General features: G+C 39.3%; 1 protein-coding gene across 7 annotated transcripts in view; it reads right to left on the bottom strand.

The window, feature by feature from the left end:
• TRAPPC9 (trafficking protein particle complex subunit 9) overlaps positions 1–18296 on the bottom strand; it is a 464677-nt gene that overhangs the window by 182262 nt on the left and 264119 nt on the right. The window contains exon 22 of one of the 7 annotated variants that reach the window (XR_014580943.1): positions 18210–18294. The exons of 5 other annotated variants lie outside the window; for them this stretch is intronic. Coding sequence is in view for 1 of the 2 variants with exons in the window: in XM_083827406.1 (XP_083683532.1) it covers positions 18263–18294 (32 nt within the window). In the remaining variant the exon portion in view is untranslated. Of the gene's footprint in view, positions 1–1652; positions 18295–18296 lie in introns of those variants that run through there. One more of the 7 variants, XM_083827406.1, reaches the window with a different exon arrangement.

Raw genomic sequence — 18296 nt, 5'->3', positions numbered from 1 at the left:
CTAAACTGAAGAGAAAGCAGCAAAAAAAAGCCAGCTTTCCTTAGACAGCATTTACAGTTATTTTTCTACGGTTTCGCTAAAACAATGCCAATTTTAGGCTGATATCTGATAAATACCGCTTCCTCTCTTACAGCTCTCAAAGGTTAGCAAGTACATATAATCACTAAAACCCAGAAATACTGACGTGGAGATACAACACAACCCCATGACAAATCAATGGTTTCTGGTATTCTGCCTCCATCCTTTTAGTCAACCACAGCTCCTCAGTCACCAAATATTAAGTCTAATCCTGCAAAAACAGTTACATTACCTTCTATATTTTGCCTAGATTTGTAACATTTTGCTTCCATTAAAAAATAGGTAAACACCCCAAAAAAAGAGATCATTCAGTATTCAACATTTGTACATACATGTGCAGCCAGTGCGTTGCTTGAAACCTTGCCTCCTAAGTCTACCGATGAAACCAGCAGCAACGTCATGCCTGATTGGGACAGATTTTTAAACAAAAAAAGCATCCTGCTTTAGTATGCAATTCTTCTAAGTTTAAGAAACAAAGCTAAGGAAAAGGAATACTAACATTTAATTCGAATAAATTATTGTGAGAGTTTACTTAAAATTTGGCAGCGAGCTACCAAACATATGGACAGGCAGGGATGCTGTTTCACTTTAAAAAAAAAAAATCAAATACTAAAAAGATAAGCATGTTTTCTTGTGTACCACACTGGCATAATGCTGTCCCAGCAGTAAATAAAACAAGAACTCTAAAATGTAGGAGCTGCTGTTTGCACAGTTTCAGTTAGACACAGAAATCATGAGGTGTGGGTTGAATTTCACTGAGTCAGTGGATTTATGCTGATAAAAAAAATGCAATGAGACAGAGCTGAATGGGAACTATATTCCTGCAGGTTCAGCTATTTCACCACCACTAATAATTCCTATAGGCCGTTGGATTGTTGACATATATTTTCCTCATTATTAAGAAATACTGACAATAAATATATATTTCCTGGAGATAAAAATTTGTGTTTCTCCCCACCTATATCACCTCCTTACATATTTCTTCTACATCACCTTACAAGACATTTCCTGCTATTTTTTAATTTTTTGAACAGCTCATTCTTCATTCAGATTGTACCTCTTTTTAAAATAAATTTCTGCAATGGCACATCTCCAGTGTGAATATTATTAGGGCTTTGGTTCACTGAGTTATCTAACTTTAATGCTTAATTTTAATCATATGAATACTCTCCCTGAAATGTAATACTTACATGCTTAATGCTAGTCATACTTATTAATAGCTTTTGTATCAAGCAGTGCCTGGAAACCTTAAGAGCGAAGCCTCGTTGTTCAGAGATACATATAGACTAAGAGATGATCCATACCTTGCAGCACCCTTACTGCATCTCAGATTAATTAAAGTAGCATCAGAGGAAACAACAACAACTTCATTTTTTTGTGTGTGTGTCATTAGTATTCACTACACGTTCACTGAATCTAATTCTTCCAGATTCCTTATTTAGACTCAATATTGTAAAACAGCCCCAAAAAAGCCTCAAGTTAATTCGCCTAAGGTAAACAAAGGAAAGCAAACTATTTTAAATTCTTTTTAATTCTTTTTAATTTTAAAAAAATTCTTTTTAATTTTAAATTGTTCATGATAATCGGTTTCATAGAAATCACAGATAAAAAAGATTAGCAGACTCTTCCATCCACTCTCTTGAAATATTAACAACTTTTGCATATTTTCCAGTGTTCTTCTCCAGAGAAGCGAGTCCCAAAGATATGGGCATTAGCTCACTGCTACAGGTGACTTTTCATGGACCAGCTGGAGCCTTCCTACCAACATGTTTCACCAAAAATACTTGGGGGAGGATTCAGCTCAAGATCAAGACATCTACACTGAGTCAGCTGCACGTGTGTATGTCCACGTGCACTTGGTATTTACGGACCTGTGCCGGGGAATGGAGATCGAGCTGCTGTAGTCGATGGCTCAGACCCAGTGAACACTCTACCAGCTCCTGCCTTTTACTGTCTATTACGGTCCAGCAGACACATGCTTATGCCAAGTGGTCCTTTTAAGATAAATTAAAACATGCATATTATCTATACTGTAATTTTTAATACATATTTTAACAGTATAACCTATCATACCATGTCTTTGAAACTTTTCATTGGCAATATAGTTTTCATACATTTTGTATGATCCAAGAAACATCTGGCAATGACCGTCACTATGAAGTCTGTAGATTGATCAGCATCACACAACAAATCAGCAGAGCACCCATCAAAAATAAGAGCCAGTCCGACCAATTTTGGTTCTGACCTGGTTATTCTCTTGCTATTAAATGCAATATTTTGCTTAGCACCTTCCTCTAAAGAAGTAAACATACCCTTGTGCGTCTCATGCTTCGTGCTTGACAAAGCCGCTTCACTTCTCAAACTTCCCCTTGCATAAGAAGCCGCAGTTTAATACCTTCGAAGAGCAGCTGACACCTTGTGGAAAACTTTAAAAAAACATTCCAAGGAAGTTTTCATCACAGCGGTCATGGTTTCTGTCAGTTTATTTGCGGTATACAACGGCAAACTAGTTTTTAAGGCAGCACCTCTTTCAAAGGCCTCCTCCCCAAAGAGAACACAAGAACACAGTTTCTACAGCGACCAGTTGTGAAAACTTCAGTACTGGATTAGCACATAAATAAAGCAAAGTGTGAAAAAAAGGTTCTTTTCTACTAAAATTCTTCTGCACTGCAGAAACAGAGAAAAACAGCCTCAACAAGTCTATTGGAAGAGCTATACATAATTACAAAGCTTTCTGAAAAGTTTCCGAAATTTTATCAGCTACATCAATTTACCACAAACATCTGCAGCAGTTAAATTGCATCTGAAACACCCTCTCCCTGTATGCCATAAAAACGCATAATTCTCCCGATCTGTTCTCATATCCCATTTACCTGCTGGATTTCCATGCGCAAGTATTTTGATGCCCTTCTTCCCGACTCTGCCCTTTTCATTTTGGCAAAATCAAACAGAGTTAAAGCCCTGTTGAGGTTCAAGTGCATGAGGAGTGCGACGTGTGGATAAAAAAAAACACATTTAGAGGGAGAAAAACGTATGAGGAGCACCGCTGGAGTTACAGAGATGGCTTCATGGGAGGGATATACGTAAGCCCAAGAGGTCCATGCGTGCCTGGAGAGTGAGTTGGGCATCCAGATGTTGATGAGGTGATGATAGTGCTGAGCAAAAAAAGCAAGGTGCTAGAACATGTACAAGGCAGTCACGGGGTTATACTTTTAAGCAGAGATTAAGCAGCTAATTAATTGATTAATCAAAACAATTAACTAGATGTCAAATCAGCACAGCAGCAAATTTAAACAGTCAATTAATTCATATATTCAAAAGAACAGTAAATAATTAATAAGGAATTAAAGAGTTTGTTAATTATGTGGCAGTAGATTAGTTATGCAGAAAACTAAATGAGAAGCAATTAATTAATTATGCAGAGAATCAAATGAGCCACAAAATATTTATGCAAAGAATCCATACAAATGGGCAGTTTAAAAGCAGATGGGTGGCAAAAATGCTGAGATACGTTAAAAAAAAATAGTTAATAAGGATCAATTACTGGTAACTGTAGTTAGCTAAGCTATTAAGAAAACCATTTGAATCAAGAATGGAAGTCAGGTCAGAAATCAATTGAGTGTGGAGAATTAGGTTATCAAATAGATTCTAAAATAAAGACTTTTCCAGATGTTGGGAGTCGCTGACATTTGGAGTTGGCTGCCCCCAAACCAGGGGCAGACCTGGTTTGGAAACACAGGTCACTAAAATCGAAGCAGACACCAGAAATAGGGCTTTTTCACAGCATTATGCTATCGCAACCCCATCACCGCTTTGCCATCGCCCTTTGCTTACTGCCGCAGTGCCGTACCCTGCCTTGTCTTCAGCTTAGGTTAGAGATGAATCAGGATTCACCTCTTATTTCATCTGCAAGTTTTCACGCATACTCTTGCAGTGTTAGACAGACAAATACTACATTGTATGAACGTTATCTCCAAATATTAACTCCCCCGACGTGCCTTCACTAACACTGCAAATGAGCTACGTCAGGGATCTGAGAAGAAAGCTGCCTTTATGTTAGTAAAAAGGAGAGAGATGTAGGGATATCAATGTAACTAGAAGGTAAGTTACACAGATGAGACACTGCAAACTTGTCCAAGCAGTGCCTTGGCATCAGTCAACTGAAGATAACACTAGGGCTCAATAAGATACAGTACAGTGTCCAGCAGAAAGAGATATTTGGCAGGAAATGTCTGTTTTATTGCTCAGATGATTGAGATCAATTTGTAACACACCGACTAATGCTAACCTATGCAAAAAAAAAATACAGAATGTTTCTGTGTCGTGAAATAATGCAGATTTTACAAGACAAGGAGGTGAAGATTGGATGCAGGAGGTACAGCTATAAATCAGCTGGCATTCACTTACATTTAACGGTCGTGGTGCCACTGGCTATCCCAGAGGGAAGCACAAATGCTTCCTTCATTTCCAAATGCATAAAGCAGCCTGGAGACCTGACAAGGTGCCTATGTACAGAAATGCAGCGAAACTGCATGTGCTTTAAAGAAAAAAAAAACAAACATCAACCTCAGTAGTCCAAAGAGATAAAAGCTGCCAACAGATTCAGGCGGCACCGCTTCAAGGCTTCCCAACAAGCGTAAGCCTCCGAGTACAGCCACTCTAAGGCTGACGGGACAAGGATTATCTTATTCCAGGATAGGAAAGACAGACGAAGGACTGTGACACAAAAACTGCTGGATTTGGAGAGACCCCAAGTCTCCTCGCGCTCCACATCCCCTGGGATGGTCATGGTTGGGTTTTTTGGTGTCCCTGGCTTTGCTTCCCTCAATAACTGGCCATATCCCTGTGTCTACATTCAATGATGGACAGGGCTGTCAGAGGAGAAATGGCCTTGCTCTTTTCTCACTTCACTTTTCCACAGTTTTTATTATACGAACAATAATTGGAATTTTTAGGTACAATCTCCCATGGAAATATGGCCCAAAGTGCTCCACACTCTGAAAAACACCGAGAGCTGCTGCTGCCACCGATGACGTCCAGCCATTAATGCTGATTCCCAACCAAACTAGCCTGGAAAAACTCTTTTTTCTAGAGAAATTTTCTACGCAAACGTAAATTCTTGTCGCTGTTCAGACTCTACCAAGACCATCACAGCGCTGCAGCCCAATGCAATGGCAAGGCAAGGCGGTCTCAACTCGTCTTGGGCTGCACGAAGCTTTGTTTGAGCTTCTTTATTTCAGCAGCAAATTTACTAATGAGCAGGTGGCTATGCTTCATTTGTTTCACTTATCTTTGTACGTTATAACCATAATTTCTACATAATAGCAGTAACAAGTAATTATTTGGACTACAATGAAGTATTTATGACTCTCAGATAATGACACAGCACAGAGGAATACGAGCCTGGTATGACAGCAGAGGCCTCTGAATGCTAGGACTTGGGGCACAGGAGGACAGGCACGGAAGGAAAAGGCTGATACCCAGGGGACAGCCATAAGGAACTCATAAAAATAATAATAAATACAAAAAAAAAAAAAAACAAACAACATTTAATGTAGTAACATTATGAACTATGATACTGTTTTGAGACCAACATTCTTCAAACAGCCTGTTAAGATTTCAGACACACCAGCAATAAATTCTTGACCTCGCAGATAAGGGGTGTTTCATTTTTGCCCATAGGGAAGATGCAAATTGTACCATTCCCGTGGAAATCCACGTGTTCGCCTAACTACGATGTCGAATTATGGAGAACTGGGTTCAACGTCAGGCTTCCTGAGTCTTCACAAAGGGAAAAAAAGTGAAAAACGCGAGTGTTCGTTCCCATAGAGGGGTTTCCAAGCATTCTCTAATTTACCCTTTTCAACTCTTTCTTAGAAAGAAAATGAATTCACTGGAAGCTGATGAATTGCTTCTCTTTTTAATCCTTTTCATACAACACGATACCAACTTTTCTAAAGGAAAAAAGAACTGTTAATAGTTTTCCACAGTTTTGAAATTTCTCCGGAAAAAAAATAAATGTTCAGAATTTTTAAATAACTAAATTAGGAAAATAAATAAACAGTTAACCTCTTCCCCATAAACACATACAAGGCTTTAGAGAAGATGCTATTAACAGCCTGACCTGAGGTCTACAAAAATTTTTCCTCCCAAATGAAATATTTCAGAAGTTGTGCAAAATTTGGATGGAAGCACTATTTTTTAAAGCAACAATATCCATCTTCAACGTCAGAAACAACTCAGAGCTTTGCGAACCTCTACAGAGCGAAAGCGAAATAGCTAAATGGTGACGATAAGCCACCACAATACCTCTTCTGGTTTAAAGACTAGCCTCCCGTTATTATTTCAAGAGAAGTCTCAACAGAAGCAGACAATTACCATATCTGAAAAGGCCACTGTGCTCCTTTAATAGCTGCAATGAAAACCACTGCTGGAAACCGCAACTTTATCACCCAGCTGTTTTCTGTACCTATTCTCCTCTGCGTGCCTTATGGCTCAGCAGAGGTTTCCAGCTCAAGGTGAAACCACAAGAAAGTTAGGGATCTCTCTAAGATGCGGTAACAACTCCTCTAACTCCGGCCATTTCAGAGAAAATCCTTATTTTCCCCTAGTGAAGGACAGCCAGTTTCTGAAAACATTTCCCCAGTAGCTTTATCTGACAAATAAAGAGAACTCGGAAGGAGTCAGTTTTGATAGAGTGGACCCCACATTTTATCCTGGAGTGAAAACCACATGAATGCATGTATTTATTATGAAAGACGCCAGACACAGACAGTGGACTTCTTATATCAGCTTGCTGGCTCTTGGAGGTGCAGGGAGCATGTTTTCAGGAAGTTGATTCATCAAAAACCTCCATTTGGGGTGATAACCTGACAGCTTACATATACTGCAACAAAAATCATTTTTTTTTATTATTTTTCTGAAGCAAAAATGCAAAACTATTATTTAACTATGACATCAGAATGTAATATGCAAGCTCTTCCCATTATTTAAAGGTAGAGAATTGGGAAGTATTTTCTCATGAGCATCCTCTGTCTCGGGACTTTTCTCCAGGCACTTCTAAGACCCCTTGCTCTACGATATGCCAAGTCATAAATAAGAAAGAAAATAAAACCAGTACATGATACTTAAAATAGTATTAGAGACAGAGTAAAATAAAATGCTTGCCAAGTGGGGAAAAAAAGGAGATCAATATTATTTAACACATTTCTAGATTGCCAACCACCACAGCACATAGGAGCTTAAAACAATAAAAATACAACTTCAGTCCAGTACCAACAGCGAAGAGCAACAAAATTGATCACAAGCTAAGTGAAATGCATGAAGCTTTGGTTCTCGCTGAGAAAGCTCTCTTGTCGTCCCACAGAAGACCGCAGAAAAAAATGAGAGTGGGCTCAGGCTTAATGCTTACAGCAAAACTAAGAAAACCAAGGTTACGGTCAAGGCTTTGTATCCGTTATTAATGCCAAGGACACAAAATATTATTAAGACCAAATTCAAAGATAAGAGATCTACCACATGCAAATACTCTGTAATATTCTTTGTCAAAAGCATCTCTGAATTTGTAACAAACCACTTAAAAGCCAGAAACATCTACAAGAGTCGGGGAGAGTCAAGAGAGATTTTCTTCCAGGAAGGCGAACCTGAAAAATAGAACTGAAAAACCCATTGCCGGAGATCTCACTGTATTCACCTCCCCAAGGACTTACTTGGAGAAAAACACATTTCCTGTATTTATTACTGAAAGAAGTTATCTAACTGAATTTTAAGGGAAGAAGTATTTTATTCCAAGTGTTCATTCATTAGTTTGCAAGAACAAAATCACTGTTGTATATTCCAGTTTAAGATGGATGCCTTTCTACACAGTGCACTTCACATGACTGGGAAATCATTTGTGTTCTCAGAATAAATATAGCTTTTACACACATCGACCACCTTGGCACGATTCTTAGCGAGCATGTGAGAAGAAGAGGGAGGCTAGGTTTCCCCAGGTATTTCTGTTAGGAAGTAATGTTCTCACGAGCTCTGAGGACTTCTGAGATGTTTCCAGGTTTTTGACGAGTCGTCAGAGAAGTCTGAGCTCCTGACTCCATTGGGCTGTCCAGAAACTCAACCCACGGTGCACGTGTGCATCACGTCCATGGGCTGCAATTCCAACTAATATCGCCCAAATGTCTGTGCTGATGCTCTGATGAGTCAACAAGAAGGTGCTACACAACGTAGGACAGGTTTTTCTCCAACAAATCCTGGGCAGGAAGATGCAGGCATGTGCTATGCATCTACCTGATACGTATTAGAGCTCTCTCCTACCTGCCACATTGTCAGAAGCTCTGCTGCTCTCTGTCTCTGGCAGTTAAAGGAACAAGAGAAAATGCAGGGCAAACCTCAGAGGTTCTGCTTTACCTGGCCACAGCGCTGCTTTAATCAAATTCAAGCTCGTCAGCTCAGTATCTGGTGGACTGGATGAAATGTAAAGCTTTCAGCCCTTAAGCTGTACATATCTGCTAAAATGACGGATCTGAAGATTGGGCCTGGCAGTGAGACATCGCTCATGGCAGTGCCTTCTTCTCACAAACCAAGGCTTTGTAACGTGTGGAAGCAGAGCATCTAAAACTCTCCAGATCTCCAAACGGCCTCCAAACCTTTCCAGTTAGGCCCTCTTTATTAGTACGCATGCCAAATGCTTTTATTGCTTTGCTAATCACCTTTATTGATATTTGCATGAAACCTATTTTCTCAGTCCATCTGGTCCTGCTGCTCATTTATAAAGTGAACTCTTAATTCTGCCTTGTTAGAACTGGCTCATATGGAGATAATTATGTCAGCAAAAACAAAGGATCATGATTTCTAATGGAGACTGGGAAGCAGAAGCTACCAGATTTGCTATTAATGTTTTTCCCAATAATCCTTAAATAGAACTGCTTGTACATACAGCCCTTCTCAGGATGTACTGACTGCATTAAAAAGTCAAAGAAATGTTATGTTGAACCAAAAAGCAAATCTTGTAAAGAAAGAATAAAAACATTCTCTCTTCTAACTGTTCTTGGACACAACCAGAGCAATAAGGAGTGATGTGAGGTGTTTAGAAGACACCAAGCTGGTTTTGTTACCCATGAATGCACTCTGCAAAAGCAACAGCGCCATCAGACAACGCCTCACACGTTCTTTAGATATAAAAAAGTAAACAGAGCTCTTCACAAATACCATCTGTGCAAAGACATACAACAGATCTACAACAGAGTTCCTCGCAGTTGTTATTTATAAACTGACTGGGTGTAAACAGAAGGTCCCATTCCTTTGTGGCCAGGTTACATCTATTTAAATAAAGCCAAAATGTGTGACTTTACAGAACTTTTGCCAGCCTATCTTTATGAAATATTAATCAGTAACTCGGCTAACCCAGTGTACAGTCTGCTATGGGTCTCTACTGGCACAAACACCTGCCTCACCTGGTGACCCTCCAGTGATGAAAAGCCCTCCAGAAAAACTTTTAAATGGGGAAATAGTAGAGATGTTGCTTTTGTCCGTCTGAATTTCAAGCTAGTCATTGAGCAATGATTTTTTCTTGACTTCCAGTACAGTTCAGGTGTACTCACAGACTGGACAAACTTCAGTACAGGTAAAGTGAGGCAGTAGGGGTCAGAGTATGCATCCGCAACAAAATGAGAACAAGACTCAGATTTACCTGAACACTAACAATGACTGGCAAATGAGAAAGGCACCCTGGAAGTCCTGACCACCTAAAACCAGACTATCTCACCTTGAGACAGTCAAAATGCCAACAACTGGAGAAATCAGAATACTGGTTGTCTAATTATTAACAATTTTTATAGCATAAACTCTATCTCCTCTATACCATGATGGGAGCAGCTATCCTGCTGAAACCTTTGTAGTCTGCCTTTGGTCTCATTGTACCATGCTGAAAATAAGATTCAGTCTTGCTTCACTCATCCTAATCCATATGCCCAACCCCAATTTTAAAATAAAGAAATATATTCAAAAAGGGTCTGAAAATTCCCTCAGCTAACATCAGACCTATTCATGAATCCATTAAATAAGTTGCAGTCAATTTTTCATTGAGAAAATAAAGTGACATACGTGAGACATTCACTACTTTGTGGGTAACTTTCATATATTTCTAGTGTGAAACTTGTTTCAATTTGCAAAGATGAATGCTTTGATTTTTCCTCTTTGCTTAGTAACAACATGCAGGGTAATACAAGCTGGGAAAGTCGGCATTTTTCTTTGAGCAAATTCTACTCAGCAGGAGCCAAATCCTTAACTGGAGAAAATCAGCATAATTTCTTGAACATTAGATGCTCAAGAAACACTGAGAGTCTCACCTTTCTGAGAAACTGTGAAAAATTAGAGCTTTTTTTATTATTATTATTATTATGTTCGCCTGCAGAAAGTTAAATTTGATTAGGGTAATCAATATTGCTTGGAAATTGTGATACATAATACCAAAGTAGCTCTTTCCTAGAAAACTGAGAATGGAATGAATGAATGAATGAATGAGGCACAGCCGCAATGCAGTGCTTCTTCCGACAGCTCGACCTGCAAACTTCCCCACCAGTTCTCTAAATAGCAGCTGTGATTTCTTTTTCTAATTACAATTCACTCCCTCTCCCCTCTTCCAACCCCAAACTAATTTTAACATAGCTTCTTGTTAATTAACTACGTTAATTGGTAATGCTTCTTGGCAAATTTAGCAGGTTTCTGCAAGCACTGACTCTAATATCTACGTCTAAATGCATATTCATTCTGATAAAACTCATGAAAACTCCCTCTGCTCTTTGCAGACTTCTCATAATTCAAAAAACTATCTCTAGTACCTACAGCCTGGCTGCGAAGGCCTAGAAAGTTCTGAGAAAACCACCACTGAATACACCACAAGCGAGAAATGAAGTAAGAACATCCCGTGCTGTAAAGCTCTATTCCTCAGGATACTTTCTCCTGAGGGTCTTTGGATATGTCATACTTACTAATTTCTGAATTACTAGGAAAAAAAAAAAATAAAACGCAAGTGCCAACTAATTTCATCCAGCCCTGCAAATACATTATTAAGTGCCGAATCTTCTCTGATGTTTGGTATTTAATGAATTAAGGGGTCCGAGTCATCTGCAATGACATGGAGCTCTCTACAGGCTGCTTAATTTAGCCCAAACCATTATTGAATCAATGGAAACCACTGGAATTTAGCATCACTGAAACCTGTTTGTTTATTTAGGTACCTAAATATTGGTTTATTCAGGCACTAAGCTAAACATAGATCTCAAAAAGCTGGTCTTAATTGTTATACATGGGTTTTTTAAACACTGCTTTGTACATTACAGCTGTGGAACAACACTATGTCACAACAGCGATGTTTTTACCAGGATTTCAGAGAAGGAAATTTTGTATCACCTCCCATTTAATTACCCAGCATCTCGTACCCCAGAAGCCCAACACCTTGCACACAGGAAGTGCTATGGACGTGGTCTGCAAACAAACACATATGAGACAGAGTATATGGGAAATATTTGTGGTGTGTTACTGCACAGCTCAATACTCATTTTTTGTAATTTGTAGGATGGGAAAGGAACTACAGTAGGATCCTCTCCACTCCTCTTCCCCTTCTATGTTATGTGCAATCTGGAGCATGCCAAAGGGCTTTTCAAAAGCCATTTCCTGGAAAATTTCATGCTTCCCTGCCATCCTGTTCACTTTAGGAATTATTCTGCAGTACCCAGAAATAAGTAACCTCCCCCAGAAGTGTTGAAATCACTCCAAGCAGTCTTCCACCTGAGGGAAAAAATATATTAATAGGTATAACCAGCAAGGGCCATCCTCCCTTCCCTCACTGCTGCTGTTCTCAGTACAAGACTACTTGCCAGGCATATCTGCAGTGAGGTTTGTTAACCATGGCTCTGCAAGACAACTGGTGAGAAGAAAAAAAAAAAAAGAAAAAAAAAAAGACTTGAAAGCATCTGAAAGTCAGTCTGAAATAAATCCTGCAGTCACGTAATGCTGCACTGGGTCCTGGGAAATGAGAGCTGCCAGCTCTGCTACCAGTAACTGAGTAAACAGAAGAGTGAAACTGCTGGAAAATAACTGCTAATAGGACCGGGAAGAAAGTGCAAACTGCATTTGTAACAGGAATCACAGCCACAGCAACACGTCTGCCTGACCTGTAGCACGAGTTCACAAGTCTCATCCATACAGTAACGAAGAGCTCTAAAAGCTATAAATCTTACAATCATTCATTACAAAGCGACAACCGTTACCGAGCCAGAAAGGTGTCACCTCTAATTTGTCTCTGCACCTCTCTAATAAGACATTTATGTCTTAATTTTAATGTATGTTTAAAAAAACACAACGTTTGCACTCTCTTCCTATTCAACCTTTAAAGGGAATCTTGTCTTTGTGTACAGGTTTACTTTTTTCTTGGTGTACTGCTGAAACTCTTCCTCCTCAAATCCAGCGTGGGCCCTTCATTCAGAAGCTCTATAGAGCAGGGAGCTCAGAGCTTCCAGAAGAGAGAGGACTGAACTAGCGTCAGTACCAGAGGAAGATATAATAGTGCAATAAAGCCCACCTGGATTCAAAATTGTTCTGCAAAATCTTCTTTACAGCTCATCAGCCCAAAACCCCTACCAAGCTTACTCAATATGCTACAGTTCTAACCTACAGTGCCGGTGAGAGCATCCAAGAATATTAGCAAACCAAAATTAAGTGCTAGTAAATGTAAGAAGTACTTACTAGAAGCTAACAGCAACACACCCTTGCTAGAAACATGAATACCAGTTGGGATTTTCCAGAAGTGCATGCATGCGACAGCTGCATGCGACTAAGATCAGACTTCCCCAAAAATTTCAACATACAGCCACTAAGTACTCTATGTCATCGTGCATTACAGAAAAGCTCTCTAAATTTAGGTATGATGTATTACCTTCGGAAATGTTAAAATACCTGTTTCCACACTGGAGTTCCTCTGTGCCAGAATCCCAAAAAACGTACCAGCCTTCAAAATTAATGTGGATTTTTCTCTAATGAATAGCCATATGAAACAATCTTTTGCAATATTTCAAGCACTCAACTTTTGTTATTTTTGCTTTTAACTACTTCCAAGATGACATAAATTCAAGTCCTAAAACTAATAAGTGGAACCTCCAGGGGTTCCACCTAAATCTTCCTAGCACAAAAAGGAAATGACAAAAGAAAAGCCAGCACACGCAGCCAAACTTCACATATTCAGTGAGATTCCTTAAATTTAACTACACATTATTAAATAGCTGCCATACATTTCTGTATCTTAGCTTGCAAAGAACTTGCTGAGTAACTGCTACACTGCACCTGATCTATCAGGAATACTGAAGCGTCTTGTATTCAGTAAATTTGTAGTTTGGCAAGGAAGGGTAACAGCAGCAAGCAAAGGCAGGGCCAGCAAAGCTTCAAACTCCAGCTCTGTAGCAAGCCTGTGTGAGGTATTATGAGGTATTTACTTAAAATGTATGTGGGTAGCTTAAAGAATCATGGGGAAGGTTGGAAGGGACACACAAGGACCATCAAGTCCAACTCCTGGCTCCACACAGGACCACCCAAAACCAGACCATGTGTCTGAGAGCGTTGTCCAAATGCTTCTTCAACTCTGGCAGGCTCGGGGCAATGACCACCGCCCTGGGGAGCCTGTCCCAGTGCCCGACCACCCCTGGGTGCAGAACCTTTCCCTCACACCCAGCCTGACCCTCCCCTGTCCCAGCTCCATGCCGTTCCCTCGGGTCCTGTCGCTGTCCCCAGAGAGCAGAGCTCAGCACCTGCCCCTCCGCTCCCCTCGTGAGGGAGCTGCAGGCCGCCATGAGGCCTCCCCTCGGCCTGCTCTGCTCTGGGCTGAACAAACCAAGGATCCTCAGCCGCTCCTCATATATCTCGTCCTCCAGACCCTTCACCATCTTTGTAGCCCTTCTTTGGACATTTTAGTAGCTTTTTGTCCTTTTAAAATGCAAGTATCATACAGCAGGCACACTTACAAAGCAGCACGGTATCAGAGGAGAGGACACCCTACCCTGTCTACCAGCACTGCTATAGAAATCTTCCTCAAATTGACAGATTTTGGTGTTCTGTTAAAAAAAATAAAATAGGAATCTAATTATGTTGATGTATCTGGTAAACAGCTTGCACCACAGCCATTAAACTCCGTTGCTGGAATACTACTAAAAATTATTTCAATATGAACTTTTGATACATTATCTGTAGTTTTATTCTGCCACCGTAGCATGGACTATTGTCCTACTTAAGGAAATACAGCAAAGGACATTAAATACAACAGCATTGATCAGGCAAAGTTTTAGCTTTGAAAAAAGGATCATAAAACTGAAACATGTCACCATTACTTCATTCTGATAGCCAGACTAGGGCCATAGAGCAAATCGACAAAGGGAAATTGCTCTTATGTGCATCTAAATATGGGGAATATCAGATGATCAATAGTTACTTGTTTGCTATTTTTCTGTCTAATGATTCATAACACAGTAATGTCTGCAGCAAAAAAAAAAATCGTTGCACGGCTTCATAAACTTTCCTTAAAAATGTCAATTTGCATTTATGAGCGATATCTCAAGGCCGGTGGCCATTCATCATTAAATCCTCATTAAATCCACAAAAGAGGGACCAGACAGGCCACGGCCACACAAACCTCTCACAACCTGCGGCCTCATAGGGCCTAACCAAGATGAAGCCTACAGCAGGGGAAAAGGAGGTCTTCATCTTCAGCCCCTGATCAAGGCCCTGCTCTTTTCACAGATGTGACAGAAAATGAACAAACTCTTTACCTACAGATCACTGAAATGCTTCTAAAATAGAATGACTTTGGGATACTGTAGGAAAAACAAAAAGCAAAAACAAAAACAACAAAAAAAACAACTAAGATTGCTCAAAGTACAGCTCACCAGTTTCCTCAGCAGAAGAACACACAGGGGACCTGTGCAGTTGAAAAGAGCAACACAATATTTGGGAAAGGCCTGACTAGAGTAGGGATGAGCATGGCTGACATCGCAATTTTTTTTTTTTTCAGAATAATGAAAATCAAAAGCTTATTGTGAAAAATTGTAGTGTTGCATAATTTAGTGATGATGGGGTGATAAAATGGCAGCTGAAATTCAAAGGAAAGAAAATAGGTATTAAATATAATGTAAGAAATGACAGGTTCTTAGTCATTACCACCCAAGAAAGAGATCTCAGGTATACGCTAGACAGCTCTATGAGAAGTGCAAGAAATACCAAAAGAAAACAGCACGTAAAACATTAATAACGAATGGGATTGAGAGCAAGAGAGAAAATACTGGTGTGTCACTACACAGAACTCCATGGTGTGCCCATATCTCTGGCTCTGCAGACAATACCAGCTCAAATAGAGCTGAACAAGAAAAAAATGGGTGACAAAAAAGATGAAATATGGCGCATCTAACAGGAGGAAAAAAAAACAGTATTTTGATACTGCAGCTGGTAAAATAAGACAACAAAAGCATCTGACACAGAAGTATAATATCATGAATTATAAGGTAAAGATGAGGAGGGAACAATTTTTTCACAGTTCCACACAACACAACTGGGGCACGAATAAAGGTACCAAGCAAGAAATGTAAAGCAAACCACAGAAAGCCCAGCTGCAGGACTTTCCACCACAGGATACTGCAGGGGCCAGGAGCACAGGAGCTAAAAAGGAGTTTACCTTGATTTGTGTAGGATTACACCATTAGCAGCTATTAATAGCTCATTGTAGCTGCAGCTGAGAAAGTCCTGCTTGTTCCCAGAAGCTAGGAATGTAAATCCAGGACATGTATATGGGAAGGATGACTTTAATGGCTCCTTGCACTCCTTCCCCAGCCACCAGCCATTTTAGAAGACAACTTGTGGGCCAGACAAGTCCATGTCCTGCACGGCTGCTCCCATCGCTTGCCTGTGCAGGTGAGCAAATGCCTGATGTAGGTCGCAGCCACAGAGAAGGTAGACGAGAGCATCCTAAGGGGAACACAGTTTACTGGAAAATGGAAAGGATACAATACACAAACTGCCATCCCCCTTCCTACTCCATTCTCCTGCAAAGGAGAACCTGACTTGATATACTTTGTAGTTAGCACAGAGTTCCTTCTAGTTTAATACTCAAGTGCAGCACAGTCCCTTTACTTTCCTATTCAATTTACTGAAGTTCAGATATCACAGATATATCTTCCCCCTCCTGGAGAACTCCAGACGGTCGCTTCTTCTTTCCCAACAGTATATTTAAGGGTAGAAATATAGTTTATGATACCAAATTGTCTAATGCTTACAATCTGTTTCTGTGTAGAGGGATCATTTTTCCTTGCAATATTAAAGGATAAATATAACAAATAGTGAAGGCTGGATAAATAGTCTCCTCTCCCAATTTAAAATCTACAGCATTTCACACCGAAGTAATTTTAACTGAAAGGAAAATCTAAGTGGTCATTCATCATGGGGAAGAAATGCTGTTATTAGTCTCCAACTCTAACAGCTGAAACCTATAAGAGACCATCACTGTTCCCAAGAAGTCAAAAATACTTTTTTAAACTATTGCTATAACATTGTGGTGCTTTGCACTTTCATTGTGACGCCTTCAGGAACCAGTTTCCAAGTAAATGTAAGAACTGTGAGACACATTCAGTAACATGGACACCTTACACGTCATTAACTTCTGTTGACAGTATTTTGTTCCCCTCTCTTTCTTTAATAGTATTTTAATTACGGAGGCCAATTTCAAAGTATCAATTTTCAAATCTTAAAGTACTGCTAATGCCTAATAGGTCTGCAGACAATATTTTACAGATGATTTCAGGATTTGTTTCTGATGTAGCAGTTAAGCACAGATGCTGAAACAATCTGTAGGTAATTTGTAGGTAACTACTTCAGAAGGATGACAATTAAAGGACAGTTACTTGGAGACTGCTCAAATCCCCCTTTTTTTTCTTTGTAATTAATGTGCAAATTTAGAAGGTAAATAACAAAAAAGAAGTAGGGATAATGGTACCGTATCTGTGTGTCAGTGTGGTTATGCTTCTGTTTTTATTAAATGCCTTTAAAATGCATTATTAGCATTTATTTACAATTTTGTTGGCATCCTAATGGAAATATATCTTCTGAAGGGATCTGAAGGAAAAAACAACACTGGTGAGAAACTTGATATAACAAAGGCAATGGACATTGCCCAAAAAACTAAGAACAAAGGGACTCAAAAAATCAGAGGATATGCAGAACAGTCTGTTCCTAGATGCATGAGGAAAAAATAATATAGCCAGAAAATATAAACTATATGGCAGTAAAACAAAAAGGAGGGAAATCATAGGCACGTGTAAACCTAAAACCAATCATCTGAAGATAACCATGATTCAAGCTGAGACAGTCTTTCAAAGTTCTAGTTCACTGCAAAAAAATTCCACTAAGTGTTTAAAAGTGTGGAATTTCAAATATTTAAGCTTAGTAACATAACAATTCTACTTCTATTCATAAAAATCCCACTATCATTCAAAGTATCCTGTACCAGCATATTTATATGGTAATAAGGTCAACCAACTTAGAACATGGTTAAGAAAAATGACTTTTTGAAGTATCTATTTTCCAATACTACAACAATTCTACGTATAGCTTCCAATTTGGGTTAGTTGGGTCGCTATTGTTCATCACACAATTTCAGAGTTCATTTTTTGACAGTCTTTAATAAGATCAATCACAACGTAAATTTCATTGCAACCACTAATAACTACGTACTAAAGGACTAGATGAAGAGGTACTTAGGAATGCCAGACAAGGGGAAGGTAATGTCTCTCAGAAGAGTTAACAGGTACCTAGAAGTCTATAATAAAACTGATGACTTCAAAAGGTTTTATACTAGTGAAAGATTTTAAAACACAAGTCTTAAAGTTTTATGCATACTTCTGATGGCAGAAGGTTAAAAACAGTTGCAAACTTTCATGGTTTTATACTCCCTCAAATGCAAGCTAGCCAGATATATAGAGACTGCTCTGAAGGATTACTGCCTAATACCCACACCCCAACAAAAGAGAAGAAGGTTTCTTACATATGACTATCATAAGTAATGAAGTTAAAAAGATATTAAAATAAATAGACTGTCAAATCACCTCCAGCTGCCTTTTTATCTTACTGCATCTGCTGAGTTAGCATCAGGATCAAGTCAGTTCTTCATCAGGAGGATGAAGAAAAGCCCT

This window comes from Anser anser (genome assembly GCF_964211835.1).
Source record: "Anser anser genome assembly, chromosome: 2".
NCBI lineage: Eukaryota > Metazoa > Chordata > Aves > Anseriformes > Anatidae > Anser > Anser anser.
Note: the sequence above shows the minus strand (reverse complement) of the source record. Positions and strands in the feature narration are given on the sequence as shown.